The sequence below is a fragment of the Myotis myotis genome, unplaced genomic scaffold (assembly GCF_014108235.1).
Source record: "Myotis myotis isolate mMyoMyo1 unplaced genomic scaffold, mMyoMyo1.p scaffold_m19_p_25, whole genome shotgun sequence".
Classification (NCBI taxonomy): domain Eukaryota; kingdom Metazoa; phylum Chordata; class Mammalia; order Chiroptera; family Vespertilionidae; genus Myotis; species Myotis myotis.
In genome coordinates, this window is record NW_023416330.1 from 1690858 (window position 1) to 1715414 (window position 24557).

The following is a 24557-nucleotide window of genomic DNA, read 5'->3' on the forward strand; positions in this document are numbered from 1 at the left end:
TGTGCTTGTGCAGGGGTGACTAACCCCCCTCCTCACGTCCACCAGGACCTCGGAGTGCGGCCTTATTTGCAAGTCGGGTCTTCGCAGATGCCATTAGCTGGGCAAGGTGAGGGCCTGCTGGTTAGGAGACCAAGGACACTGGCCGGTGTCCTCGAAGAAGACACGTAAAAAAGATTTAAAAGAAGAAGGAGGAGAGGACAGTGCCCGGCAGTGTGGCTCTGGCTGAGCGTTGTCCCTGCGCCAAAGGGCCGCTGTTTCCATTCCCAGTCGGGCACATGCCCAGGTTCCGGTTCTATCCCTAGTGTGGCAGCCAATCAATGTTTCTCATCAATGTTTCTCTCTCTCCCTCTCCCTCTCTCTAAAAAAAAAAAAAAATCAATAAAACATTTTTTAAAAGAAGAAGACACAGAGAGTCACCCAGAGAATAGGCCGTGTGACCACGAGGCAGAGATGGGGTGATGTGCCCACAAGCCAAGGGGGCCGAGGACTGCCCCCACCCCCGGAGCTGGCAGAGGCAGGCGGCACCCTCTCCCGGCCTCAGGGGAGTGGCCCTGCCTACACCTCGATCTGATCTCCCACTTCCAGCCTCCGGACCGCAGACTTCACTCCGCTGCTCCTGCTGCCGGGTGGAGGGGCGTTGTTGCAGCCACCGCCGTGGGAAGCAGCACCGTGAGCAGGCGGTGGGCGCGGTGGAAGCCAGGCCAGTGCCCAGGAGCCCTCTTCCTGGTGCCGGGTCACTGTGGTCTCTCTGCTGCCGTGTGGCCCAGCCCGTGTGTGAGGGTGCTGGGCTCCCCGCTGCCTTTTCCTGCCCTGCCCCCTGCCCCTGCCCCCAGGAAAGCCGTCTGCCTGGCCTGCCAGGGCTGCAGGCTGTTGGGGGCTGGTGTGAGAGCCGAGGACACCCAGTGAGGCTGTACCCACAAGGCGGTCACCGCACAACTCGCCGGGTCGTGGGGGGGGCATAGGGTCACTGGGGAGGCAGAGGGGCCAGTGAGGGGACAGCTGAGGGTGTCCCCGGGCAGGCAGGCAGGGTAGCAGCTCGGCATGGGCGGCTCGATCATTCTGGTGGACTGGACGGGTGGGCCAGTGCTGCTGGGCCCGGCTTGGGCCTCGGGCAGAGGACACTGCCTGCTGGGTCCCCGGGCATGGAGGTCTGGCTCCCGGGGCAGGTGGCGGGGCAGGTGGGCAGGCCAGCCCTTCGCTGTCTCTGAGGAATGGCTCACAGGTGGGGGGCAGTCTCTCCCCAACCTTCCTTATCTTTTGTGGATTTCAGGGTCTGCAGCGTCTTTGCAAAAATGATTGACACTGTCACTTAGGCTGCCCTGTGCCTCGTGACCGGGAGGGAGGCGGCACGTTCTGCTGGGTCCAAGCCCCAGTGTGGGCCTCCCACACGCGGTCCCGGCAGCCTTCGTCTCCCTCCCGAGCATGTTGCCTGTCACACGGAAGGAAAGGGCAGGCCCACGCTGGTGCACCCGGAGGGTACGATGCTCACGGGCATGTTTCAGGCTCTGAAAGTCCGGAAGTGAATAAGCCTGTGTGTTTATGTAACCACATTTCCCCGGAATCTCTTTCCAGGGAGCCCGACAACCCCCGCAGCCGGTCCTGGGCTCCGGGAGGACCTGACATGCCACAGGGAGAGGAAGAGGTCTGGGAGCCAACCAACAGGGTGCGGGGCCCCTCGTTCCTGGGGAGATGACGGAGGGACAGTTTGTCTCCAACGCCCGTGGCCTTTCCCGGTGCCCACTTCTCTCCTGTCAGGGCTCCTCCCCTCCACCTGCGCAGGTGCCTGCTGTTCCCATCCTGCCCGTTCCTCTCCTTGAAATGCTCTTTTTCTATGGTTAACCCGAGGATTTGTTTTAGAGAGAGTGGGAGGGAGGGAGGGAGGGAGGGAGAGGTGGAGGGAGAGACACAGAGAGAGGCACATCAATTGGTTGCCTCCCACAGGAACCCTGACCGGGGCCAGGGATTCAACCTGCAACCCAGGTACGTGCCCTTGACCTGGAATTGAACCCCCAACCCCTTGGTGCGAGGGCCGAGGCTCTTACCACTGAGCAAATGGCTAGGGCTGAAATGATCTTTCATGACTAGAATGGAAATCTTGTTTATACTAATGCATAAATGGCTAGCTAGCCAAATACCCCTTAAATTTGGTGTGCCCACCTGCCTTTCTGTTCTGCCCTCAGTGTCCTGGGAGGTGGCAGGAGTGCAAGAAGAAACTCTGAGAGGGTGCAGGGAGAGCGTGTGTGTGCATGCATGTGCACGTGTGTGTGTGGGAGCATGTGAGCATGCTCTTCCCGTGCCGAAAGAGAGACTCTGTTTAATTCGGCAAGAGAATCACTCCACTTAGTGGGGACATGAAAGTCAGACCCACCCGGCTGTCATGGCTCAGTGGCTGAGGGTCACCGTTCGATTCCCTGTCAGGGCACATGCCCAGGTTGTGGGCTCGATCCCCAGTAGGGGGCGGCCAATCAATGATTCTCTCTCATCATTGATGTTTCTCTCCCTCCCCCTCTCCCTTCTCTCTGAAATCAATAAAAATATATTTTTAAAAAATCAGACCCCTTTATTATATTATTTTTTCATAATCCTCACCCGAGGATATGTTTTTATTGATTGTAGAGGGAGAGAGAAACATCGATGTGAGAGAGAAACATTCATCAGTTGCTTCTCTTCCCCCGCTCCCTCCTACACTCCCCGACTGGGATTGAACTGACAACCTTCTTGGTGAACGGGATGATGCTCTAACCCAGCGGTTCTCAACCTGTGGGTCGCGTCCCCTTTGGCGGTCGAACAACCCTTTCACAGGGGTCGCCTAAGACCATCCTGCATATCAGATATTTACATAATGATTCATAACAGTAGCAACATTACAGTTATGGAGTAGCAACGAAAATAATTTTATGGTTGGGTCACAACATGAGGAACTGTATTTAAAGGGCCAGAAGGTTGAGAGCCACTGCTCTAACCGATGAGCCACCCAGCCAGGGCTAGACCTCTTTCTCAGCTGCATAAGCTCACTATTAGGTCAGGGATATCAGTTTACACAAGCAGAGCTGAGGTTGGTGACTGGGTGGGGGTGCTGGGCTGAGGGGCAGGGCTGGCCACAGGCAGGGTGTTGTGACCCGTCTCCTTTCGCTGAGCGGAGTGGGCGCCGTGAGGCAACGGCACAGGGAGATGGACTTGAAGGCTTTAGGCTTCCCCGTGATCTTTTATGCGTCACGTGGTTCTTTAACATCATTTTCCAAAGGCAACCTTAATACCTAACAAAACCACCTTGGTTACAGTCTAATAAAATTCGGGATTGCCTTCCACATAAGGTATATGCCGTAGGGCCCAGGGTGAGGGGATTCCGCGGCACCGAGAGCGCCCACATGGGGCCACCTCCGCTCATCCTGTCCCAGTGTCACGCCCACGCCGACTCCCGCCCCCCATCGGGCTGCCTGCGGTATGTCCCTTCCCTGAGGCCCACTCCCAACTCCCAGGGTGGGTCCTGGTCCCTGGGCCAGTGTTCAGCCCGTGTCTCCTATAAGCGGCTGACGACATCACATTTACCAGGGCTTTGGGTAGGGGAGGCGCAGCCCGCGGGCCCAGGTGTGTGCATGGGCAGGGCGGGTGGGGGCACGCTGGGCTCCGGTCATTTCCAAGGGAGCGCGCTCGGATTGCACCGGCGCCTTCGGAGCATCTCCGGGCAAGGCTGCGTCTGCTCTGGAGGAAAATCATTTTTGCAGCAATGTCTTTTAGAGCCAGAACCTGCACTCAAGTCTATAAAAAGCACCATCTACTGCCCCGGCCAGTTTGGCTCAGTGGATAGAGCATCAGCCTGCAGACTGAAGGGTCCCAGGTTCGATTCCGGTCAAGGGCATGTACCTTGGTTGCAGGCTCCTTCCCAGTCAGGGCCCTGGTCATGGTGGTGCAGGAGACAACCAATCCATGTGTTTCTCGAACATCAATCTTTCTGTCTTTCCCTCTCTCTTCCACTCTCTCTCTCTAAAAAAAGAAAAAAAGAAAAAAAAATCAATGGAAAAATATCATCGAGTGAGGATTTAAAAAAGAAAGAAAGCACCATTGAGGTCATGTTCTAGGAGGCGCTGTGGGACGCTTTACTTCTTACCAGGGTCGGGACATGCACCTGTTTTGTTACTCCTTGAAATTGTGGCTGAATGAGGTAAAGACTAGGAAAGGTACGAACTCACAATAGACCAGAAGAGGGAGTGACACTGAGGGCCCCTGTCCTCGGGGTGTGTCCTGGAGCCAAGTGAGCAGACACTCACACAGCGGAGGGCGGGGCTGGTCCATGGGAGCAGCCGTCAGGGCGGGGCCTCCTCAGCTGGGACAAGGGGACAGAGCAGCAGTGTAGCTGGAGGGGAGGCTAGAGGGGCAACGAGCCTGTGCCCTCTGTCAGGGACTGTGGGACATGTGGGTCCCAGGACATATACAAGCTGAGCTAGGCCGGGTGGCTCATTGGTCAGAGCATTGCCCCCATACAAGAAGGTTGGGGGTTCGATCCCAGTCAGGGCACAAGCAAGGATCAACCAATGCAAAACTACAGAAGACATGAGAGGGGCTTCTATTAGGACAGAAATGCTTCAACTAAAAGCACGGGTCATATTTCAACAGACCCTCACACCCAGTGCCCTTCCTACCCCTCCTGGGCTGCTTCCAGCTTCGGGGAGGAGGCGATTCTGTGCTTGGTCCTCGGCGCTCCTCCCGTATTTAACACTCAGAGCCTCCATTCCCTGTAAGAATACTTTTCTGATCGCTAAACAGGCAGCTGCTGTACCTCTGTCCCGCAGAGCAGAGAGAAACACAGCCCCTAGGTCAGGGGCGGGCAACCTTTCTGTGAGTGCGTGCCAAAACCAGCAAAATCTCTGACTCAAAATTCTTCTGCGTGCCAACCCTAATTTTTTGAGAACATGTTACGCCTACTTGATATCTCTTAAGGTGTATGTATGTGAAGAAACTTTAAGAAATAATAAAATTCATTCAAGTGACAAAAACACAGTATATGGTGATGAAAAATACATTTATTTTTAAATGTATACATGTACACTGATAGTCCGACAGAAAACTTTATGGCTCCGTTTGACATTATCAGTGGGACTTTTGCTGCTGCATCACTGGTGACAGAGATTTTCCATCAGGTTTCTATTTCGTGACCTTCAGAGATATGCACGAGCTACTGTTTTCACCCGTCAGGCTACTCCTGTTAGAGACTTAACAAAACTCATCACTGAGCACAAAGATTCACAAGCGTGTGTGGATGAAACCGAAACACTGGTCGGATCTAGGAAGGCAGGGAGAGTTAAGGCAGAGGCATAGAAATTGCTCTTCCCCTCTCTCGTCAATCCATGTCTATGGTCTTTAAGATAACTTGTTATGTAAAATTATTTATTTATCTAAGATGCACCTACACTGAATTTATCTGAAAAATAAAGAAGTCGATATTAAGGAAAAAATTGTAAATGGAAGATTATAGGAGAGGGTTTCACGTGCCAGCAAAAGTTACTGGCGTGCCATGTTTGGCACGCGTGCCAGGGGTTGCCCACCCCTGCTCTAGGTTGATGTCTCAAACACCAGGCATGGTACCTAGTTCTTAAAAAAAAAAAAGTCAACCAATGAATGGGTCAATAAATGGAACAACAAATCGATGTTTCTGACTCTCTCAATCAATCTCTCTCTCGTAGCCCTTCTCTCTCTCTCAATAAATTTTAAAAACCCCGCAAAGCTGAACTAGTTGGGCGAAAGGCAATTATTAATGTCAAGAAAAACAGAAAGGTGTACAAGGAGGTAAACATAACCGTAACACACTAATGGGCGTAGCTTGACCCTAAGACTGTAGCCACTCCTGTCACTTTAGGAGGAACTACAGCCACATGCTGGGAGGAGGGCAGAGAATGTCCGAGAGCGGAACCATTGCTTCCGTAGAGGAATCAGCTGAGAAACAGCGGTTGTTCCGTTGTTTGTCAACACGAGAAGACTCTAGAAGCAGGTGTCCAACGGCTGCGACTGCCTGGAGCGGGATGGGCAGCGGGGAGGGCTGCTACTTTGTATCATAATCCAGAGAAACTATGTTACTTTTCAAACCATGACTATTTGATGAAATAAGACAGGTCAAATTCTTGGATTCTTTGATGTCTTTGATGCCTGCTCTGGCCAGGTGCTGGGTTGGCTGAACATCATCCTGTACACCAAAAGGTTGCAGGTTCAATCCCCGGTTGGGGTTTGTACAGGAGGCAACTGATCGATGCTTCTCTCTCACGTCAATGTTTCTCTCTCTCTCTCTCTCTGTCTAAAAATCAATGAAACATATTCTTGGCCCTGGCCGGTTTTGTTCAGTGGATAGAGCATCCGCCTGTGAACTGAAGGGTCCCAGGTTCGATTCTGGTCAAGGGCACATGCCTAGGTTGCAGGCTCAGTCCAACATGAAGGAGGGAGCTGATCAATGATTCCCTCTCATCAATGATGTTTCTGTCAGCTGTTTGCCCCATGAATGCTCCTGCTGCCAGGTGAGTCCTTTAAAATTCCGTCAGCGGGGGCAGCATCTGTCAGCATTCCCACCTGGGCCAGGGCAGAGGCTCTTACCTCGCTGGCTCCAGGTGCCCAGCAAAAGCACCCTCTCACCCTCCCCAGGTCCCCACAGGAGGCAGGAGCCGCTGGGGTTCACGGAGGCCCATTTCCCCACCAGGTCAGACAGGCAGCTGGAGGCAGGTGGAGGCAGCTGAGGGCAGGTGCGCACCCTGGGCCCCCAGTGCCCAAGCCCTGACAGTGCTCCCCCTGAAGAGCCCCCCCCAGAAGGAGAGTCTGCTTTCCTCCTGCGACACGGGCCTGAGGGCGCCTCTCCGGGTCTGCAGTCCCCGGGAGCCCAGCGCGGGGAGAGGCAGGTGCTCAAAACCCAGATGTGTGGCTCCTGAAGAAAAACCCAGCCACTAGAAGGTGCCTGGGGAGGGGTCTGGGGCCTGGAGGCTATTTCCACTGCATTATTCGTTCGACCTTCTGGTGGTTTCTGTTTTGGCCACTTAGGTGACCTTCCTTTCTTAGACACTCATTTCAGCCACCTGGGCAACAAGCCCAAGTCCCAGTCGGCGAGTAAATGGCCCAAAGCTTCGTCGCACTTGCATGCAGCTTAGGAAAGAGACGGGGTTGCAGGAGACTTTTTTAGCATGCCAACACATGCCAACTCCCACCAAGACTGGCCTTTAAAAAAGTATCTACCAGTGTAGACTCGGATTTATCTCTAAGGAGGGAGCGGCCTGGGATAGTGGCCTGGGGGAGGATGCAGGTGCAGCCATGGCCACCAGGGGGCGCGAGCACGTCAGTGAAAACCACTAAGCACATTGTGGAAATGGGAGGTGGCTGTGGCACTAGATTGAGGGGTGCAGGGGCGGGGAGGGGCCGGGTGGATGGAGAGAGATTCCTGGATTGGAGCTCTCTTCTTCTAAAATGCAGCCACTTCCTGTCCCAGGAAACCCCGACCAGGGGCAACTCCTGATGGCCCTGAGGGTGTTCAGAGCCCAGTCGGGTCCTTCTCCGACTGAGTGTCAGCTGAGAGCCCTGCAGTGGGTCCTGAAGGCAGGAAGGCTCAGCCACTCGTTTCCCTGGAAGGTCTCTGGGCCTCAGGGAGGGACCGCTGTGGGCCCGGGACAGGGCATTTGGCTGCCATACCTGGTGAGGGCACCTCTGCCTGCAGCCCCCACTGTTGTGTTTGTTTTCTGAGCGTTGCCCCCAGGGTCAGCTGCGGATTAATAGAGATTGAGAGACCTCAGCAGCGTTGAAATTCTACCTGGTGAGCTCGGGTTTGAACCTGAGCCGATTGTGATCGCGCAAACACTAGCCGACTTCTCCTTGCTGACCAGGTGGCCTCAGTGTGGGTTGAGTTTCCCATGTGCTCAGGGGCACTGCCCCTCCATCCCCAGAGTCTCGGTCACCTGGCACCTCTCCCGCCTGGGAAGCAGAGTGGGTCCACATGCGAGGATTTCCCAATCCAGAGCCTTGAACTCCACAGCAAGTCTTGACTGTCTTTGTCAACTATCCGTAATATGGCAAGACTGTCCCACCTCGGGACGCAGTGGGTGGCCTGGGTTAGATTTCAGTCCCCGAGCAGGACAAGAAAGGGGTGCGGCCGAGCTGGGAAACCTGGAGGCGGGGGGGGGGGGGGGGGCGGTTCGGGGGGCAGCAGAGGGGACCTGTCGGAGCCACAGCTCAGCTCCTGGAGAAGCAAAGCTCATAGGAAAGAACGCACACGTGGCTGGGAAGCACCGTCTCCGGTGCTGGAAGCGGAACGAGGCCCAGCCGTGTGTGTCGCAGGCCTCGCCCGTCTGCAGCTGAGCGCCCGCCCCAGCCCTGGGCTCACGTCCTCCTCACATCTGCACCCTAAGTCCCTCCGACAGGACGCCAGTCCCCCAAGCCCTCATCTCCACTCGGTTCAACCCGCAAAGACCCGGTTTCCAAAGGAAGTCGCCCTCAGAGGTGTGGCGAGGCTTCACGTGCCTTCTTTTGTGGGGCACACCATTAGCCATGGCACCGAGGGCGTGTGGGCGGTGACCCCTGGAGGAACGGCCCCAGGCAGAGGAGCCTTGAGGTGAAAAACACTATTTGTTACCCGATGCTCCACTGACAGGCTCGCGCCAGGTTCAGGGGCTGGCCTTCAAACCAGAGGCCATTTGAAGGTGAAAATTGGTTTTCTGATGCCTGGCACCTGCATGTGTGACTGCTTCCTCCCTCCGAGGCCCAATTATGGACAGGGATTGGGGTCACTTAGATGAAACAGAAACCGGGGTGCCACAGAGCTGTGTCTGGGGCAGCTGCCATCAGGGCCGGCGTGACTTGCTCTTGGGTCTACCAGCCCTTCTCCCTCGTGTTTTGCCATGACCAGTTGTACGACTGCCTGTACACAGATCTCTCCGGAGACGCAGCCATTCTGCTGAGGAGTCAGGGCTTTTCTCTGCGCCCCGATTTCTAAAGGACGGCACCCTTTTCTAACCTTGGAAGGTGCCTCCCTTGGACACGTGAAACTTTGAACTGTTCTTTCAATCACTTCTTTGGCACGTTGGCCATTGCTCAGAGGCACCACCGTGGCTGCGGGTTTGGGGAGTGACGGGGCAGGGCAGGAGGGGAGCCCCGAGCTGGCCGGCTGTGGTTAGACACCTGTCCTGGGCTGGCAAGACCAGGTGCCAACTTGGGGGATCTTGTCAAGTCTCTCCTCCTCTTGGGCCTGTGGAGTCTGTCCAGGCCTGATCTATTCCCACGCCTCAGGCCTCATTGGTCCTTGCAGCTGTTGTGCTGCAGTGAATAGGGAAGGGTGATGGTCAGGCCCCTGGCGTGGAAGGCTCAGGTGGTCGGACAGCCGGGGAGGGACATGCCGGAGAATGCAGCCTTCTGCCCAGAAGACTCCTCGGGCTGGAAGTCTGCTCCTGAGGTCGGGCGAGCGGGTCGGGCTGGTGTGAGGTGCGCTGACCTGCTCCCCGTGGCTCAGCCCGCAGCGGCCAGAGGAGGCTGGCACCAGGGAACCAGGCCAGGAGGGTGTGCATGGTGAGGCACCCCCAAACCCACCTGGGAAAGTCACCCAGTGCTGACCAGCTCACCTGCACGAGACTGTGTGGGGGCAACTGGGCCGCCCTGGGCAAGCCCTCGTCTTGGTGTGGGAAGCACCAAGGGGTTCAGAACCAGGCCTACTGTATGGGAGCACAGGGACTTGGCTGGAAAGCTGTCAGGAGGACATTCTGAGAAAAGGGGAATGTGTGGAAGTCCACCTGCCCTGTTTATTGGAATTCCAATTCAGAGGAGACTTCGGGGGGTGTTGAAGGCGGCGCCCCTAATTATTCCTTGACCTTTCCAACCAAGTCTGTGCACGTGCAGACCCCCAGGTGTTTACTGGAATCCTTATGCTTAACCCCTGGATGCCCTGGCCTAGAGGACAACGTAACATGTGTCCTCCCAAGGTTACTCACCCTATTGATTGTATCTAAAGATAAAAATTCCAATAAAAAGCTAACGAGGCAGGCAATCGAGGCTGCTCTGGCCACTAGAGCCAGGGGCCCCTTAGCCCTCTCTTTCACAGTCAAACTGTGTCTGAGTCATCTGTTCATCCGTCGTTCAGGGGCTACTGGTCAGCACACAGCCTCCTGCTTCCCTGGGGGCAGGCCTCCTTGGGGCGCCACTGGGATCTGTTCCAGGGCCGACATTCTTCCTGCTTCGTGCACAGTGGATCGCAGGTCACGTGTGGGAGGATTAACTTGGGGGCCTTTCTCCCTCCTACCCCCGAGATAAAGGACATGTCTGTAACTTAAGGAGGGGAACACAGGGCACCATGTGGCTTCATTATAACTGATTCTGGACTTTAATCTGCCAGGAACATTCCCCAGGTAAGACCGCAGGTAACTTGAGCCGGCCCCTCCCCTGCCTCCCAGCATGCCCCTCTCTGGAGCCCCCCACCACTCCCATCCCCAGGGCAGGTCCCGAGCCCGGGGGAGCCGATTCCCAGGGGAGTCCTGGTTCCCTGAGGCTGGTCCATTCCAAATCCTAACACCCCCCATTTTGAAGAAACACCCATGAGTACATGGTTGGTGTTGAACCTTTAATACACATAAAAAACGAATGCAAAAAGAACACAATGCCGACACTGAGTGTGAACGCGACCTCCCTGCTGCTCCTCTGCCGTGCTCCCTGGTCACACAAGTGACTAAGACGTGGGTCACTTTGGCTCGTGCACTCGCTGTAAAGTACCGGCAAAGGGAGTCTCCAGAGGCACATCTTTTGGCCACATTCTTGCTAAGAGACACAGATTTACTTCCAGCTGAAGAGAAAAAAACACTAGTTGTTTGCCCATCATCAAATGGATTTAGATTCGAGGACTTCTTTCAGATAATGACTTCCGGTTTTCACAAAATGCTGGCGTCTCTGCTGGAAAACCTTTGCACATTCTAGTCATTCGTCTTCAGAAAATGTATAGCGGCTCATTGCCAAGTTGAGGACAATCCCGTTTTCCTCAACAAAATTCTCCTAAAACAATCAGCCACAGTAACTTAAAACTTACTGTAAGAGATTTTCTTTGAAACAACAAAGATCCCGGGCAGCCGAGTGCCCAGTCCTGCCCGCTGACCGCCGGCTTCTATCCCAGGAGCCTTTGAACCAAGCTGCTTTCCCAGAATTTAAACCAAAAACATGGACATTTCAAAATATAAAAGAAGATAAATTTGTAAGTAAGAGTTACGTTTACTGAAACCCACAGAACTGGAGAACTGAAAGGAGCCGGGCTCAGGCGGGCATGGCAACAGCGACTCCCCGGGAGGAATTATTGCTGACCTGCCTCCATGCAGGGCTGAAATGGATGGAGAACCTCTAACATCTCACTCGTTAAAAAAAATAAATATGTAGAGAATACAAGGCTCAGATTGGTTTTCGTACACATTGCACTTGAAGTGAAGGACCCGTTGCTTGCAACCCGGGCCCGCGTGGCCTGTGCCGTGGTGGGTGCACTGTGCTCGCCAGCACCTCGGCACAGGCGGAAACACGTGCTGGAGCAGGACGGACGGTCGTTCACAAGGCAATCACAGATTGCAGGTCCCACAGGGCCGTGCCAAGTCCTCTCGATGCTAGAGCATCAAGGAAACAGCAGTCCGGCTCACGGAGGCGGGAGCCCAGGGCAGACCCGACTTCACCCACTGCCCCTGCACAGCTGCCCTCTCAGCCCCACTCTCAGTGGGCGGGGGCTCCCCTGGGCACCATGACCCCAGGTGCGCCGCAGAGCGTGGTGGGCCTGGTGTCCTGACCACTGTGTGCGCCCCTGCAGCTCTTTCTTCACACAGCCCTATTTTTAAATCTTGTGGATAAATATCGTTCCTATCTCATCACACTCGCCTTTGTTAAGCACCGGCAAGCTCTCCACTGTGGGCAGGACCACAACCCAGAGCTGGGACTTGGGCTTTAGTTCAAGGCTTTGTCATATGGCAACTTGCTTTTCATGAGATAAACAGCATGGAACGCTCGGAAACGGTGCCTGCGGCCCACCTGCCTCCGCCGGGTCCAGGGTCTGCAGGGCAGGGCAGGCACGAGGGAGCTGAGGTGGCATCTCCAGGCGAGCTGTCCCTCTGGGCACCTGCTCACCTAAGCGGGCGGTTTCCCCGGGGAGTCCTGGTGAGTCAGGCCAGTCTCCGCGATCCCGAGGGAAGATTGTCGCTGTCCCGCCCAAGCCTGGGTGTTGGTGCCACGCCTGGCTGTCCCCCAGAAGCAGTGGCGGGAGACTCAGTCGCTGTGCGGCTTTTCGGGGACGCCCTAGGAGAACAGAGACGGGGTGAGTGAAATGAGCACAGCGCACACAGAGGGACTAGCAATCAGGCGGGCCTGAGAGGTGGAGGGGGAAGTCCCTTGACCGGGGTGATGGCGGAGACGGGAAGCGGGAACGCTGGCAGAGGACATGCCTGGGGCCACTCGGCTACAGGACCAGACCTCCTGTGACAGACGTGTAAGCAGCGTGGGACTGTGTCATCCCCCAAGGAGCGCTGAGGACGCAGACCTTTAGGAAGCGGCCATCTGAGAGCCTGAGACGGGCAGGAGGAAGAGGAAGGTCCGCAGCAACTTCAGCCAGAGGATTCAGAGCAGAACTCGCACCGCAACCCGGCCGTGAGGCCGGGTCACAAAGGGCTCAGAGCTGTGTGTGCGGGGACACATCAGGTGGGGGACTAGAGTGAGAGCACGGACGACCAGGCAGGAGTCGGCACCAGCTCAGACGGACGCGTGTGCCCACGCACTGTGCCACCAAGAACAGGGTGTTCAGTGGTGAGAGGGCGGCGATCGTGCGAGCCCAGGACCCTCTCACAGGTTAGTGACCGGTGTGTCCTCCATCAGGAGGCGCAGGGCACACTCGCGACAAGCCTAGCGCCAGCCCTCTCTGCACCCACTCGGGCCAGTGGCTGCCTCTCCATCTTTAAAACGGGGAGGGCAGTTCCTACTGCCGCCCGCCACGCCCGGACTGTCAGCCAACACCAAAGTGAAGCGAAGTGTCTCAGGAGAGCCAGTTCCTTGCTGCGCAGGACGCCCTGCCGTCAACAATCAGTCGAGGGAGGCAGACACCGCGCAGGGACGCGGCAGCTGGAAGCCTGACCTCTTTTGAGATAAAACTTTAAGCTGCTATCAGCAAGTTTCAAACCCTCTAAGAGGCTGTGCAGACTCAGGACAGGCTTCAAACACACAGAAGCCACTGGACGCCTCCAGCTGGGCAAACCCGCGCAGCGCGGCTCAGCGCCTGCACAGCAGTGACAGCGGGTCCACGAGCAGCCTCCTTGTAGCCCAATGACCTGCAGGGAACCTAACCCATGTGTCGATCAGCCTGTGGTCAAACCTCTCAAAGTCGCAGAACCTGTCAACAGTGTTAGTGAAGACTGACTATACTTCTCTGCGAGGGGGGGGGCTAGGTGAGGGGGGGGCACCTGGGTGAGGACAGGAAAGCATTTGAAGAGGACAGGACGGAACCAGGGACAGGGATGCATTTGAAGAGGCTACAGACAAGAATTGCCGTGACGACGGACCAGCAGGAGCCCATGGTGACAGTGGGCTTGGCCAGACCTAGTCGCTGAGCACGATGCCCACCTGGGGTCTCCACCCGCAGACCTCGCCTTTGTCAATGTCACAGCCTCACACCTGGCAGGTCAGTTTCACACCCAGAGCGCGCTGTGAACCGGCCGACAGCGCGGAGCCAGGCGTGTTCCTCGCGTCGCCTGTGGGAGTGCACAGGGCTGCGAGGGCGGCTCCCACCGCCGCCTGGCCGGGTGACATGCCCCGTTTCCAAAACACGAACCAATTTTGAACAGAGTGACCCTAGTTTTACAAACACAATGAAACACGAAAGCTGTTAACTTGTTTCCTTTCTCCGAAGAAAGAACACAGACATAGGCTCACTTATCCCGACTCCCTGAGGAGAACAGCGTCTCTTGCTCTTTCTGAAGAGGCCACTTCATGGCACAACCTAGGCCTCCCGCGCCACGAGCGCCTGTCAGAGAACAGGCACGTCCCACGGCTGGCCATTCCGGTGACGCCCAGACCTGCAGGACCGGGTGCCGGGCCTCAGTGCTCCCTGTGGCCGGGCTTTGGGCAGTGGTGGCCGAGGCCCTGATCTGGCAGGTGCAGGAGGCAACCACCTCCTGCTGTGGTTGGGGAAACCCCCTAAACAAAAGGTGCCGTAAGACACTACAGAGAGGCTGGGACAGTCGCTGCGACGGGCGTCTCCACTTCCTAAAACAACCCTTACTGTCAGCGTCTTTTTCATTCTCAGCCCCGACATAATCTGGAGCAAAAGTAACTCCCCACATTCCAGCCGGAGTCTTGTGAAAGGCCATCTGGCTTCACGTCCGTCTTCTTGCTGTGGCGGCAACATGAGTTTCAGAAAGGCTCTCTGTGGCCCCAGGAAAGGGCAAGAACCAGGGAAAAGCACCCTCCCTTCCGGCTGACGTTGGGGGGCTCCCTGGGGAGAGGGCTTCAGGCCCGAAGGCCACTAAGGGGAGAGCGAGCTGGGCCGTGACTTTCCCATGAAGAGGGAGCAGCTTTCAGACTTACAGACACTTTGGGGGATGGAAGGGAAACCAAGGCAGGGCGCCCAGCCAGCACAGCAATGTCCTGTTTCGAGAATACCACCCGAGGGACAGATACATTTTCCGAGACAGCCCTCTTGTTTATCTGAGAGCAATGGTCCTACTGAGACTCTAGCTTCTTCTTTTTTTGACTCTAATAGCAAGTTTCAAACCCTCTGAGAGGCTGTGCAGACTCCGGACGGGCTTCAGGCACACAGACGCCACTGGACGCCTCCAGCTGACACACCCCGCGCAGTGCGGCTCAGCGCCTGCACAGCAGTGACAGCGGGTCCACGAGCAGCCTCCTTGTAGCCCAGTGAGCTCCGGTAAGCCCTTGAGTCCGTCAACTCAAAATGAGTTCAATGTCCACACTGAATTTTCTTTGCGAAAAGCATTCAGACGCTGATTTTAACTACCGAGAACTGCCATTGACCCCGACTTCGTTTCCTGCTGGCTCTCAGCACAGCTGTGCCACGGGGACTGGCTTCTTCCTCTCCCAGGAAGGACAGGCTGTGCCAGGCAGGGCCACCTCCTGTGACCCTGAGCCAGGCCTGACATGGCATCCACAGGTGGGCAGCTCGGCCTCGGGCTCCGCCTGCCTCAGACACCCTTTCCCCACGTCATCTGCACCTGTCTCGCGTGGTCTCTGCACGTGGCCGCAGGAAGTCAGGGGCCTGTGACCCCAGGGCTGCACTGTGCTCTCAGGTATCGGCACCCATGTGACCGAGCAAAGAACTAGCTGGGCATCTTTTTTTTTAAAAAAATATACTCTTTTCTCAATCTGTTGCTGCTGAGTCTCAATGAGACATTTGTCAACACACAGAAAACATTCCATAAAGCAGTCCTACGGAGCTGAGAAACTACAGGGGCCGGCGCCCATGTGACAATTCACGTACCATGGCCAGCTGTCGTCCTATGTTCCCCACCGTCACACCTCCGGAGAAGAAGATGCAGGGCAGCCAGGAGCGGATGTAGAGGAAGTCGGGGGAGGTGTACCTGCGGACAAAGGAGAAAGGGGCTGAGCCAACCGCCCGTGAGTCCTGCAGTGGGACCCGTGGTGTTAACATCAGGACGCTCTTTCTCGCTCCAGCTGGTTTCCCTTTACAGGACATTGTGGGCGGTGCATTTCCAACATGGACTCCGCAATAAGCAGCATTTCTGAGCATGTCATGCCGTGTCTATGGCTCTTTGCATAAATAAAACGGGAGCGTCTGAGCCAAGTGGCAGGGCTGCCACCGGGCCGTGCTTACTGGTAGACGCCGTTGTACACCAGCAGCTGGGTGATCAGCGTGGCAAGGAAGGCGATGGTGATCCCAAGCCCAAGGCCGCTTCTCGAACGGTCAAATGTCCACCAAAGGCCCAAGGACAGGGCTGCTAAGGTCAAGGAGAGCTGAACGTTATTGGCAAAATCCAACTTCTGATGATGGAAAGTTAAGGAAAAGTTAGTGTTATTTAATAAGACTAAAAAACACAGAAAACCCCAGAGCCTACATGTATTTTTCTTCTTGTGCACATAATTCTCCATCCATAAAAGCTACCCAGTGAGCTGCAGAGAGATGGTCGGATACAAGGGTCCCGGGAGCAAGGCGGCCTGAAGCTTCTATGAGGTCACTGGGTACAAATTCAACTGACAGGCAAGCTTCTGACAGCCGTATGCAAAATTCTGCTGGCATTTCAGCCACAAAACAACCTATTTTGGTAGTAAGGCATCTTCAGTCCAGTTCTTATTTCTCATCTTATGAGTGCTCTCCTCGACATCGGCACGAGACCCTCTCAGACCACGTTCGTCATCACGCACGCCCACTCGCAGAGACGTGCAGCTGGCTTCCATTGCAGCTCTGCTTTCCAGCCGGTGGCAGAGTGAACTTGCCAGAGCTAAGATATCTTAGAACAAGCACCCTTCAGGCATCTCACCATCAAACGGGGAGCAGATTGAGGAACTGGTAGCTCTGAGAGTATTTCTCTAAGATTGAAAACAGACTCTCGAGGAGCCATAAATCTTCTGAGCCCTGGGATACTATGGACCTTCCTCCCAAAATGCACTTATGTTCCATGTCATGCGCTCCACCGGGGACCTGGGGACTGCCGGGCACTGCCATGGTCATGGCCAGGCCTCGCCTTGGCCTTTTGGGAGAAGTCCAGCAACAGTGACCCCGTCACCAGTGGTCAATGGGCCGCAAGAACCAGGTCACCACAATGCAAGGGTGTGAAGAACAGACTCTGAGGAGGTAAGATACTGCTGACAGAAGAGAGAGAACAGTTCACTCGGCCTTGGGCAGTGTCTGCACCGTCTCTGGAAATAAGCTGGGAAATAAACCGGAGGACACAGGGCCATGCTAAAACCTCTGAGTGTAAACTAAGCGACAGGCTTTAAAATAAAACACGTGGAAGGACATCATCCACAGGCTATCAGACAGCACACACTCATCCAAAGTAACGCAACGCTTCCACACACAACTGAAGAGAACGCTCCGGACACGGCACGCCCACGGAAGGATACAGCGCTGGCATGGTTGATGCCCACGAACACCGCCACGCAGCGCATCACGCTGGCCCACTCCCGCTTAAACTTGTGGGGCTCCCCAAGATGACTGTCGATGCAGGGGTACAGCAAGCCGACAACCGCTGCCAGACAAGAAGAGAACAGTCAGAATGACTTCAAGAACATAACATGACCATAACAGCTTAAAATGACAGGCTTTCTATGTGGCAATTAAGACTACACAAACCAGTGCTTTTCCAGGAGACTAACCTGTGGTAACGTAATGATGAAATTCAGACTAGTTTTATATTTTTGTTCTCCTTGAGTACATACAAAAAATATCAGAGCAAAACCAGTCTTTGATTTACTTAAGCAGATGTGACCCAGCCACACGGGCCTGAGCTCTGCGGCCTGCTCTGCTTCGTCACGTGGTTCCCATCCACAAGGAAGAGGGCCCTCCGTGAGCTCTCCAGGCCGTCGTGCCGTAAGTCTGACGCTCCTCCAGGGCCAGCGCTGATGCTGGTCACACTGACGTCCGGGTCAGAGGCCCCGTGCCCACAGGCTGGCCCTGGACTCAGGGGTGAGGGGTGGCAGCTCTGACCGCAGGAGGCTAGGGCACCATCTGTCCCCAGGAGCCCAGGCCCTGCCCTGTGGGAGACCAGGGACCAGGCATGGACACTGTTTGTTTCCTCATGTGTAAAATAGGATTATGTAACAACAAGACAGAGGAGGAGCTAGCTCCCGGATCTGAGCAGTTAGAAAGTTTTCAGACCCAGAATTTGAAAGCATGAGCGAGAAGAGAATGGAGCCGGGAGAAGGCGTGGGGTTCTGGGAGAGGAGCCAGCGGAAAGCGTGAGGCACCACAGGGCGTGTGGGATGAAGGTTCCGCACCACTCCTGGCTCAGGCGTGAGGGCCAGGCAGAGCCCCCGGCTGTCGGCTGTCCTCCGGGAGAGGTAACTGCTCTAGGTTCTTGAACAGAGAAACAGGAAACACAGCTCTAGCCAAACTCGAAAAACGAAAGACTTTCAGTTTCAATTTCATGTTACGTTTCAAGTTCTAATTGTGGAGCTTTGAAAGAGAGAACCCCACACTCTGTAACTACTGCGCTATAATTTAACCTTACCTTTGAAAATGAAAAGCTAAGTAGGTGGAAAGGTACTATGGAATGTTCTCAGAATCGTGGGTGATGGGCCAGAAAAGAAAAGGAGGGTTTGAGGAATTGTTTCAAGCATTCCTAGAATTTCCTGAAGACTCCATTTCAAAGAAAGCTAAACCTTTCATTTATAAAATTAAGTTTAATACATACATATATATATATATATATATATATATATTTTTTTTTTTTTTTACAGATTTCAGAGCTTGGGAGAGGGAGAGAGGGATAGAAACATCAATGATGGGAGAGAATCATTGACCGGCTGCCTCCTGCACGCCCCACACTAGGAATCGTGCCTGCAACCCAGGCATGTGCCCTGACCTGACGGGAATCAAACTGTGACCTCCTGGTTCATAGGTGGACGCTCAACCACTGAGTCACACCAGCCGGGCTAAGATCAAGTTTTTGATCCAAAGAAACTATTGAACCAAATGTGTATGGAAAATAGAATTCACATCTAAAGCTAGTTCTCAAACCGGCACAGCATGTATTTAAAGGGTTTCAAAAAAAAAAAAAATGAAGCAGGAACTTCACCTTTGAGGACAAAGATGAAAACATTGTCCCCCTGCTCAGAAACCAGTGTCCCCAGCCGCAGGGGTCCTGGCTGGAACACACGCTCCACCCTGAGCCTCCCGCCTCCCCGCTCCTGGGAGTGAGTCTGCTCACCCGTCTCCAGGGAGACAGTACGAAGAGTTAAGAAGTCGTGCAGGCTGCCCCCTGGACGCGGTGTTGAACCTGTGATTCAGTGTCCACATCTGTAATATGGAGCTACAGCTGAGCAGGGGAAGCAGAGGGGCTAGCCACCAAGCGCACGGCTGGGCGCTCCTCCTCTGGGCTGAGCAGGAGTTTGCTCCGCCCACCAGATCGTGGGGTACTCCTGGGGTGCCCACTGCGGCAGAGCTGACAGGATTTGATTCCCGAATGCTGTATGACTGAGAAGCACTATGTGACCTGGGCGGGGAACAATTCCGCATCCTCATCCAACCAGCGGAACCACCAAAAACTCTACCGAGACCCTCGGCCTGCCCAGCGGCTAGACGGCGCCCAGCTGGGTGCGCAGACCCCGCACGCCCAGCCAGGGGCCTCTCTTCCCCGCAGGCTGGGGCGGGCCTGCTCCGCAGAAGGAAGTTGGGAGGCGGTTCCCTGGCAACGCCTCTGCCCACGTGACAGTTTGTTTTCAGTTACCCGGCGTGTAGCGTGTTTGCACCGGCAGCCAATGGCGGCCAGGTGCCTCTGCTCACCAGTTCCGCAGGCGGCCAATCGGGGAGCTGGCCCGGGTGACAGCCCTGGCTCCCAAACACGGTCGCGTCCTCCGAGCCCCAAAGTGGGGGAAAGGGCTGGCCCAGCGCCTATCTCCCAGCGCATCTCCATCAGCCTCCTCCCACCTGGAGGCCGGCCGTGGGTTCCTGTCCTCCCCTCCCGCTGAGATCATCAACCCCGGACATGCATGCCTTTCCTCCGGATGGCTCCATTTTCAAATAAATGTTTCTCGGCCTGAAAATCACTGAGCAAACAGACATCTTATAAAAAAATTCTACTCACCAGCCGCTGTCCCACAGCAAGGAGGGACCCACCAGGCGGAGGAGAAGATGGTGGCGATCACCTCCTCGGGGAACAGGGTGACGTTCCTCTGCACCTGCAGCAGGTTGAGCACGAGGGCGAGGACCACCCCGACGGAGAAGAGCACCAGGCTCCTCTGCAGCAGGTGGTGGTGCCAGCTGGTGGCGTGGCCGCTGCCGCTGCCCTGGCCCCGGGCCCCCTCGCCCGGGCTCCGAGGCCCGCGAGCCGGGTCGGTGTGGGGGGCGCTGTGGGCCGCCCGCAGCGAGGGCCTGGCCACCGAGGAGGTGATCATCGCTCCCACCTTGGCCGCCAGCCCTCCGGCGCGGGCTGCGGGGCGGCCGCGGTGCCTGGCGTCCTGAGCACAGGAACAGCTCCAGAAGTGATCGTCCAGCCTGGGCATCAGTCACCGGGTGGGACGGGCTTTCCTGGAAGGAAAGGGGGGCGGGATGGCGGGGTCGCGGCCAAGTTCATTTCCAAGAAATGGGGAGACCCACCCGGGAGGCTGTGCTCTCCTTCATCGCCAGCACGTCAAGGCAAACTGCCTGCCCCGGAGCCGCGGGGACGGGCGCACAGGGGGCAACGGGGGCGGGGGGGGGGGGAGCCACGGGCTGCAGCGCCGACTCGTTCCCGCCCGCACGCGCCCCCTCTACCCCAAAGTGTCCCAGACCCCGTGCGTGCGCAGGCCGCCCAGGACGAGGTACCGGGGTCCTCGCGGGCGTCGGGGACCAGGGCCCGGCCCGCGGGCGTCGGGAGTGCAGCGGATCCCACTGGGGTCGGCTTCGATGCCGCGGACCCGACGGAGGCCGGCTGCCCCGCTCCCACCCGGGACTGCGCCGGGCTCCGCGTACCTGGCCGAGGGGCGCCCGCCCGCGGGCTCGCCGACGGAGGAGGTCCCGGAGGAGGAAGCGCAGGAGGTCCCGGCCCGGAATGCCCGGAGTTGGGCCCGCGGCGCCCCGCGCGCGGCTTATAAGGCGGGTGGCTGGGCTCCGGGTCACGTGATCCGGCTCCCGCTGCCCCGCTCGCGCCTGGGGGCGTGGCCTCCGCGCGCCCCGCCCCGCCCGCGTGCCCGTGCGCTCGCGGTCTGGTGAGGCGGTCGCGGCCAATCGGGGGCGGGCGGCCCATATGACGTCGGCACACGCCACCGCCGGCCGCCGGCTCGGGAGCGCGGAGCACGCGCGCGGGCGCTGGTCTGGGGGGCCGCGCGGGGCTGGGGGGGGTTCCAACGGACGCTGCGTGGAGCGCCGAGGGCTGGCGGGGCGCGGGTTCCGCGTGCCCCCGTCGCCCGACCCCGACCAGCCCGTCCCTCGCCCGCGGACGGAGGCCGCTCCGCGCGGATTCCTGGGCGCGGGACACGCCCCGCCAGCCGCCTGGGTTCACCGAGGGAATCTGGGCCTGACCCACACGTGCCCGGGTCTAGCGTCCCGTCTGACCTTGTCCCTCCGCTCGGTCGCCGCAGCCGTCCGCACCCCGGCCGGGTCACCTGAGGATGCTCCGCGTCCGGGAGGTGCTGAGGCGGCTGGGTGTTTGCAGGGACCAGATGGTTCCGAAGCCTCTGGAGGGGTGAAGTCCTCTGTGGCAATGTAAACGAGGAACTTCTCATTTATGCAGTAATTCCTCCCGGTTTCCACCTGTCTTTCCTCGCGTGTGGGATGCAGACCGTCAGGGCCGCCCTAGAGGAGACCCTGGGTGGCCTTGGGGCGCGCCTGGTCCCGAGTCCCGGCGGCCGCGTGGTCTCACCGAGCAGTAGGAAGGCAGGCCCCGGCCGACTGAGCACCCGTGTCCGGTCGCGCAGGACCAGGCTACTAAGAGGCCTCATTGCGATGAAGAGTCTGTGGCCTTCCGTCCCCGGGTGAGCAGAGAGAGAGGGGGTTTGTGCCCCAAGTACCAGCTGTCCGGCCGACGCAGGCCTGCGGCTGCGGGTGAAACACAACCCAAACCTCGCTCAGATGTACCAGTTCCCCCAAAGTTCATTCATTTTGGGGTGAGGCTCTGACTGGTAATGATGAAACAGGAGACCTCAAGGAAAAGGGACCTGACCGTGGCTGTGCCCACGCTCCTAGCGGTAAGAAGTGTAGGACGTGGTGGGGAATTGAGAAGCTCCGTTCATCATAGACCCGTTGTCGGCAAACTGCGGCTCGCGAGCCACATGCGGCTCTTTGGCCCCTTGAGTGTGGCTCTTCCACAAAATACCACGTGCGATTGAAACTTCGTGGCCGTGCGCAGAAGTCGGTTTTCGGAAAGGAGGTATGTAGACGAAACACGCAGACAAGACGAGTGTGGATGGGCGAGTTGGAAGGGTCGGCCTCAGCGAACGTGCCTCCATCAGATTGAGGACGTTTTTAGCAAAGGCCAGCTTAGGAGCGCCCTAATGAAGTTACTAACAGTGTACCTACCTATACAGTTTAAGTTTAAAAAATGTGGCTCTCAAAAGAAATGTCAGTCGTTGTGCTGTTGCTATTTGGCTCTGTTGACCAATGAGTTTGCCGACCGCTGCCAGACTTTTGCCGTTCACCCGCTCGGTACGTTCTTCCCATTGATTTTTGGAGGGATGGGGTGTGGGGAGAGAAACATCAGTGTGTCTCCATTGGTTGCCTCCCACACAGCCCGACCCAGGCTGGGGATCGAACCTGCAACCTCGGTGTGTGCCCTGGGCCGGGAATAGACCCTGACCCTCTGGTCCGAGGTCCGAGCCTCTCACCACTGAGAACCCCAGCCAGGGCCTGGTTTTCCTGCCTGGCTGTGCTGCGGTGTCTTTACCCAGTTCATGATGCCGGCCTGGCATGAACCTAACCTAGTCTCTGCTTCCGTGAGAGCACCAGTATTGAAAGTGTCATCACTGTAGATGGTAGTGACCCTGTGTTCAAGCAAGGCGCTGTTTCTAATTCTGTGGCTTGTTTTCACTTCTCGAGCTCAACCCAGACGCGGGAGCGGCTGGAATGGAGGCTCCTACCTTCACCTGCCGCTGGGCTGGGGCAGAGTCAGGCTTCCGCTCTGTTCCTCTCTAACCACTGTCGCCATATGTCCTTTGTTCCCAAAGCTTCAGAGCAGTTTTGACTTTAAGCAGCACTGTAATCCAAGTCTTGGTCAGTATCCCCATTCCAGCTTGCTTAAGTGCATGAAGATATATAGAGCGGTTATCTATCCACCTACCTACCTACTGTGGACGGAAGGGGCCACATGCTGACCTGACAAGCTCAGGAGAGGCCTGCATGGCAGTTTTGCAGACTCGGAGACCTAAAGTAACCACAAAGGATGGTCTGAAATTAAACCTTAACTAAAAGCAGTGATGGTGGGCAGTTACGTCCTAAGCCGATATCTTCACTGATAAGGCCAACCTTTACTGTAACTGAGCCTATCTGTCTTTTTGCATCTGTGATAACATGTCCTTGGGATGTCTGGGTAACTTGTGACTTCCCTGTATCTGGAGCCCCTGGGGCACAGCCAGGTGTGCTGGGCCCAGGACAGAGACCACAAATTCCTTCATCATCATCATGTTAATTGTTCCTGCACCCCCCCTAAGTATGTGTCCATCATTTTACTTTTTATCCTATCACAGAGGTTTCCCCCGCTTCGCTTAATCCCACCTCCTTAAATGTGTCACCAATGAATTTCATGTATAAATATGGATGTAACCCCGCCATTCACCGGAGCACTATCTCAATTCATTGAAGTTCTGCTTCCCGGCATATGTCGACCGTTTGGCTCAAATAAACTCACAAAAATTCTTTACAGGTTTCAATGGTTTTTTTACGTTAACACTACCTATCATCAACCATCACAGTGACATCACACCTTTGTAATAGCAAAAAATAAACAAAAACCTGCCCACCTGTCAACCGATGGGAAACTGGTCAGATAAACATTGGCACATCAGCCCGGCCAGCTGGCGTGGCTCAGTGGTTGAGTGTCGACCTATGAACCTGGAGGTCATGGTTCGACTCCCTGTCAGGGCACATGCCTGGGTTGCAGGCTCGATTGGGGATTGTGCAGGAGGCAGCCAATTGATGATTCTGTCTCATCATCGATGTTTCTCTCTTTCCCCTTCCTCTCTTAAATCAATTTAAAAAAATTAAACATAATTAAAAACTCTTTTAAAAAATAAGCAATGGCACATCAGTGCAATGGGATGTCTTATAGTTGAGAGTGCTTTCAACCCTCAAGCCCATCTCGTGACCCCCCTCCCCCGCCATCAGCCTCAAGTCCCACACGCAGGTTGAGAAGCACTGACGTAAGTCAAGCTGTGAACCTCACTGAGTGCCTGACCCTGAAATGTAGGCACGTCGTGGATTCAACTAGGAAACACCAGCCAATGCAGGAAGCTTCTCTTCAACACAGCCTGGCCGGTGCAGGTGCATGAGGCCCAGTGGGCAGAGGGGTGGCCGGCCGTTCGCTCCCTCGCCGCTGTGGTGTGCGGGGTTCTTGGCAGCACAGAGCAGCGACTCTGTCTTCCCGAATCCAAGGTTTTCCTGCCTGTTCTCTGGCTGCTCTGCCTGGCTGTGCAGACTATCCCCCAACCTGCACGTGTAACACTTCTGTACAAGTTCGTGCCTTAGAAAAGCACCTTGCGGGTTCTGAGTTGTCCGTCTCCCATGTGGAGAGGAGCTATCCACCTCATTGGCCATCGCGTTCGTTTAGATCCGTTCACTTTTTCCTCTCGACCCAAAGTGATAGGAATATAGCCCGGGCCCTCGGACGCGCGGCTGCTGTCCCATCTGCACGGGGCCTAGTGAACCCGGGGAGGCCCTGTGGGCCTGGGGGAAGGTGGAGGACACCTGTGGGCTGTCCACTGGCTTCAATCTT

At 56.3% G+C, this 24557-nt stretch overlaps 1 protein-coding gene across 2 annotated transcripts; it reads right to left on the minus strand.

The window, feature by feature from the left end:
* Positions 1-10556: 10556 nt before the first annotated feature.
* On the minus strand, positions 10557-20762 carry INSIG1 (insulin induced gene 1). Of its 2 annotated transcripts, XM_036356135.1 has the most exons (6): positions 20606-20762; positions 19740-20182; positions 17059-17183; positions 15809-15975; positions 15455-15554; positions 10557-12267 (listed from the first exon to the last, which is right to left on the minus strand). In XM_036356135.1, the coding sequence occupies exons 2-6, from the start codon at positions 20155-20157 to the stop codon at positions 12238-12240; spliced, it is 840 nt and encodes a 279-aa protein (XP_036212028.1). In that variant the 5' UTR covers positions 20158-20182; positions 20606-20762; the 3' UTR covers positions 10557-12237. The 2 variants fall into 2 exon arrangements, with proteins under 2 accessions (XP_036212028.1, XP_036212029.1); XM_036356136.1 differs by lacking the exons at positions 19740-20182; positions 20606-20762 and adding an exon at positions 17311-17776.
* Positions 20763-24557: the final 3795 nt, after the last annotated feature.

Coding starts and splice junctions, on each gene's coding strand:
- INSIG1 (XM_036356135.1), bottom strand. CDS start 20,157: ATGCCCAGGCTGGACGATCACTTCTGGAGCTGTTCCTGTGCTCAGGAC. Junction 15,976..17,058: donor GCATCAACCATGCCAGCGCT/GTATCCTTCCGT, acceptor TTCCATCATCAG/AAGTTGGATTTTGCCAATAA. Junction 12,268..15,454: donor TAGGACGACAGCTGGCCATG/GTACGTGAATTG, acceptor CTGTTCTCCTAG/GGCGTCCCCGAAAAGCCGCA.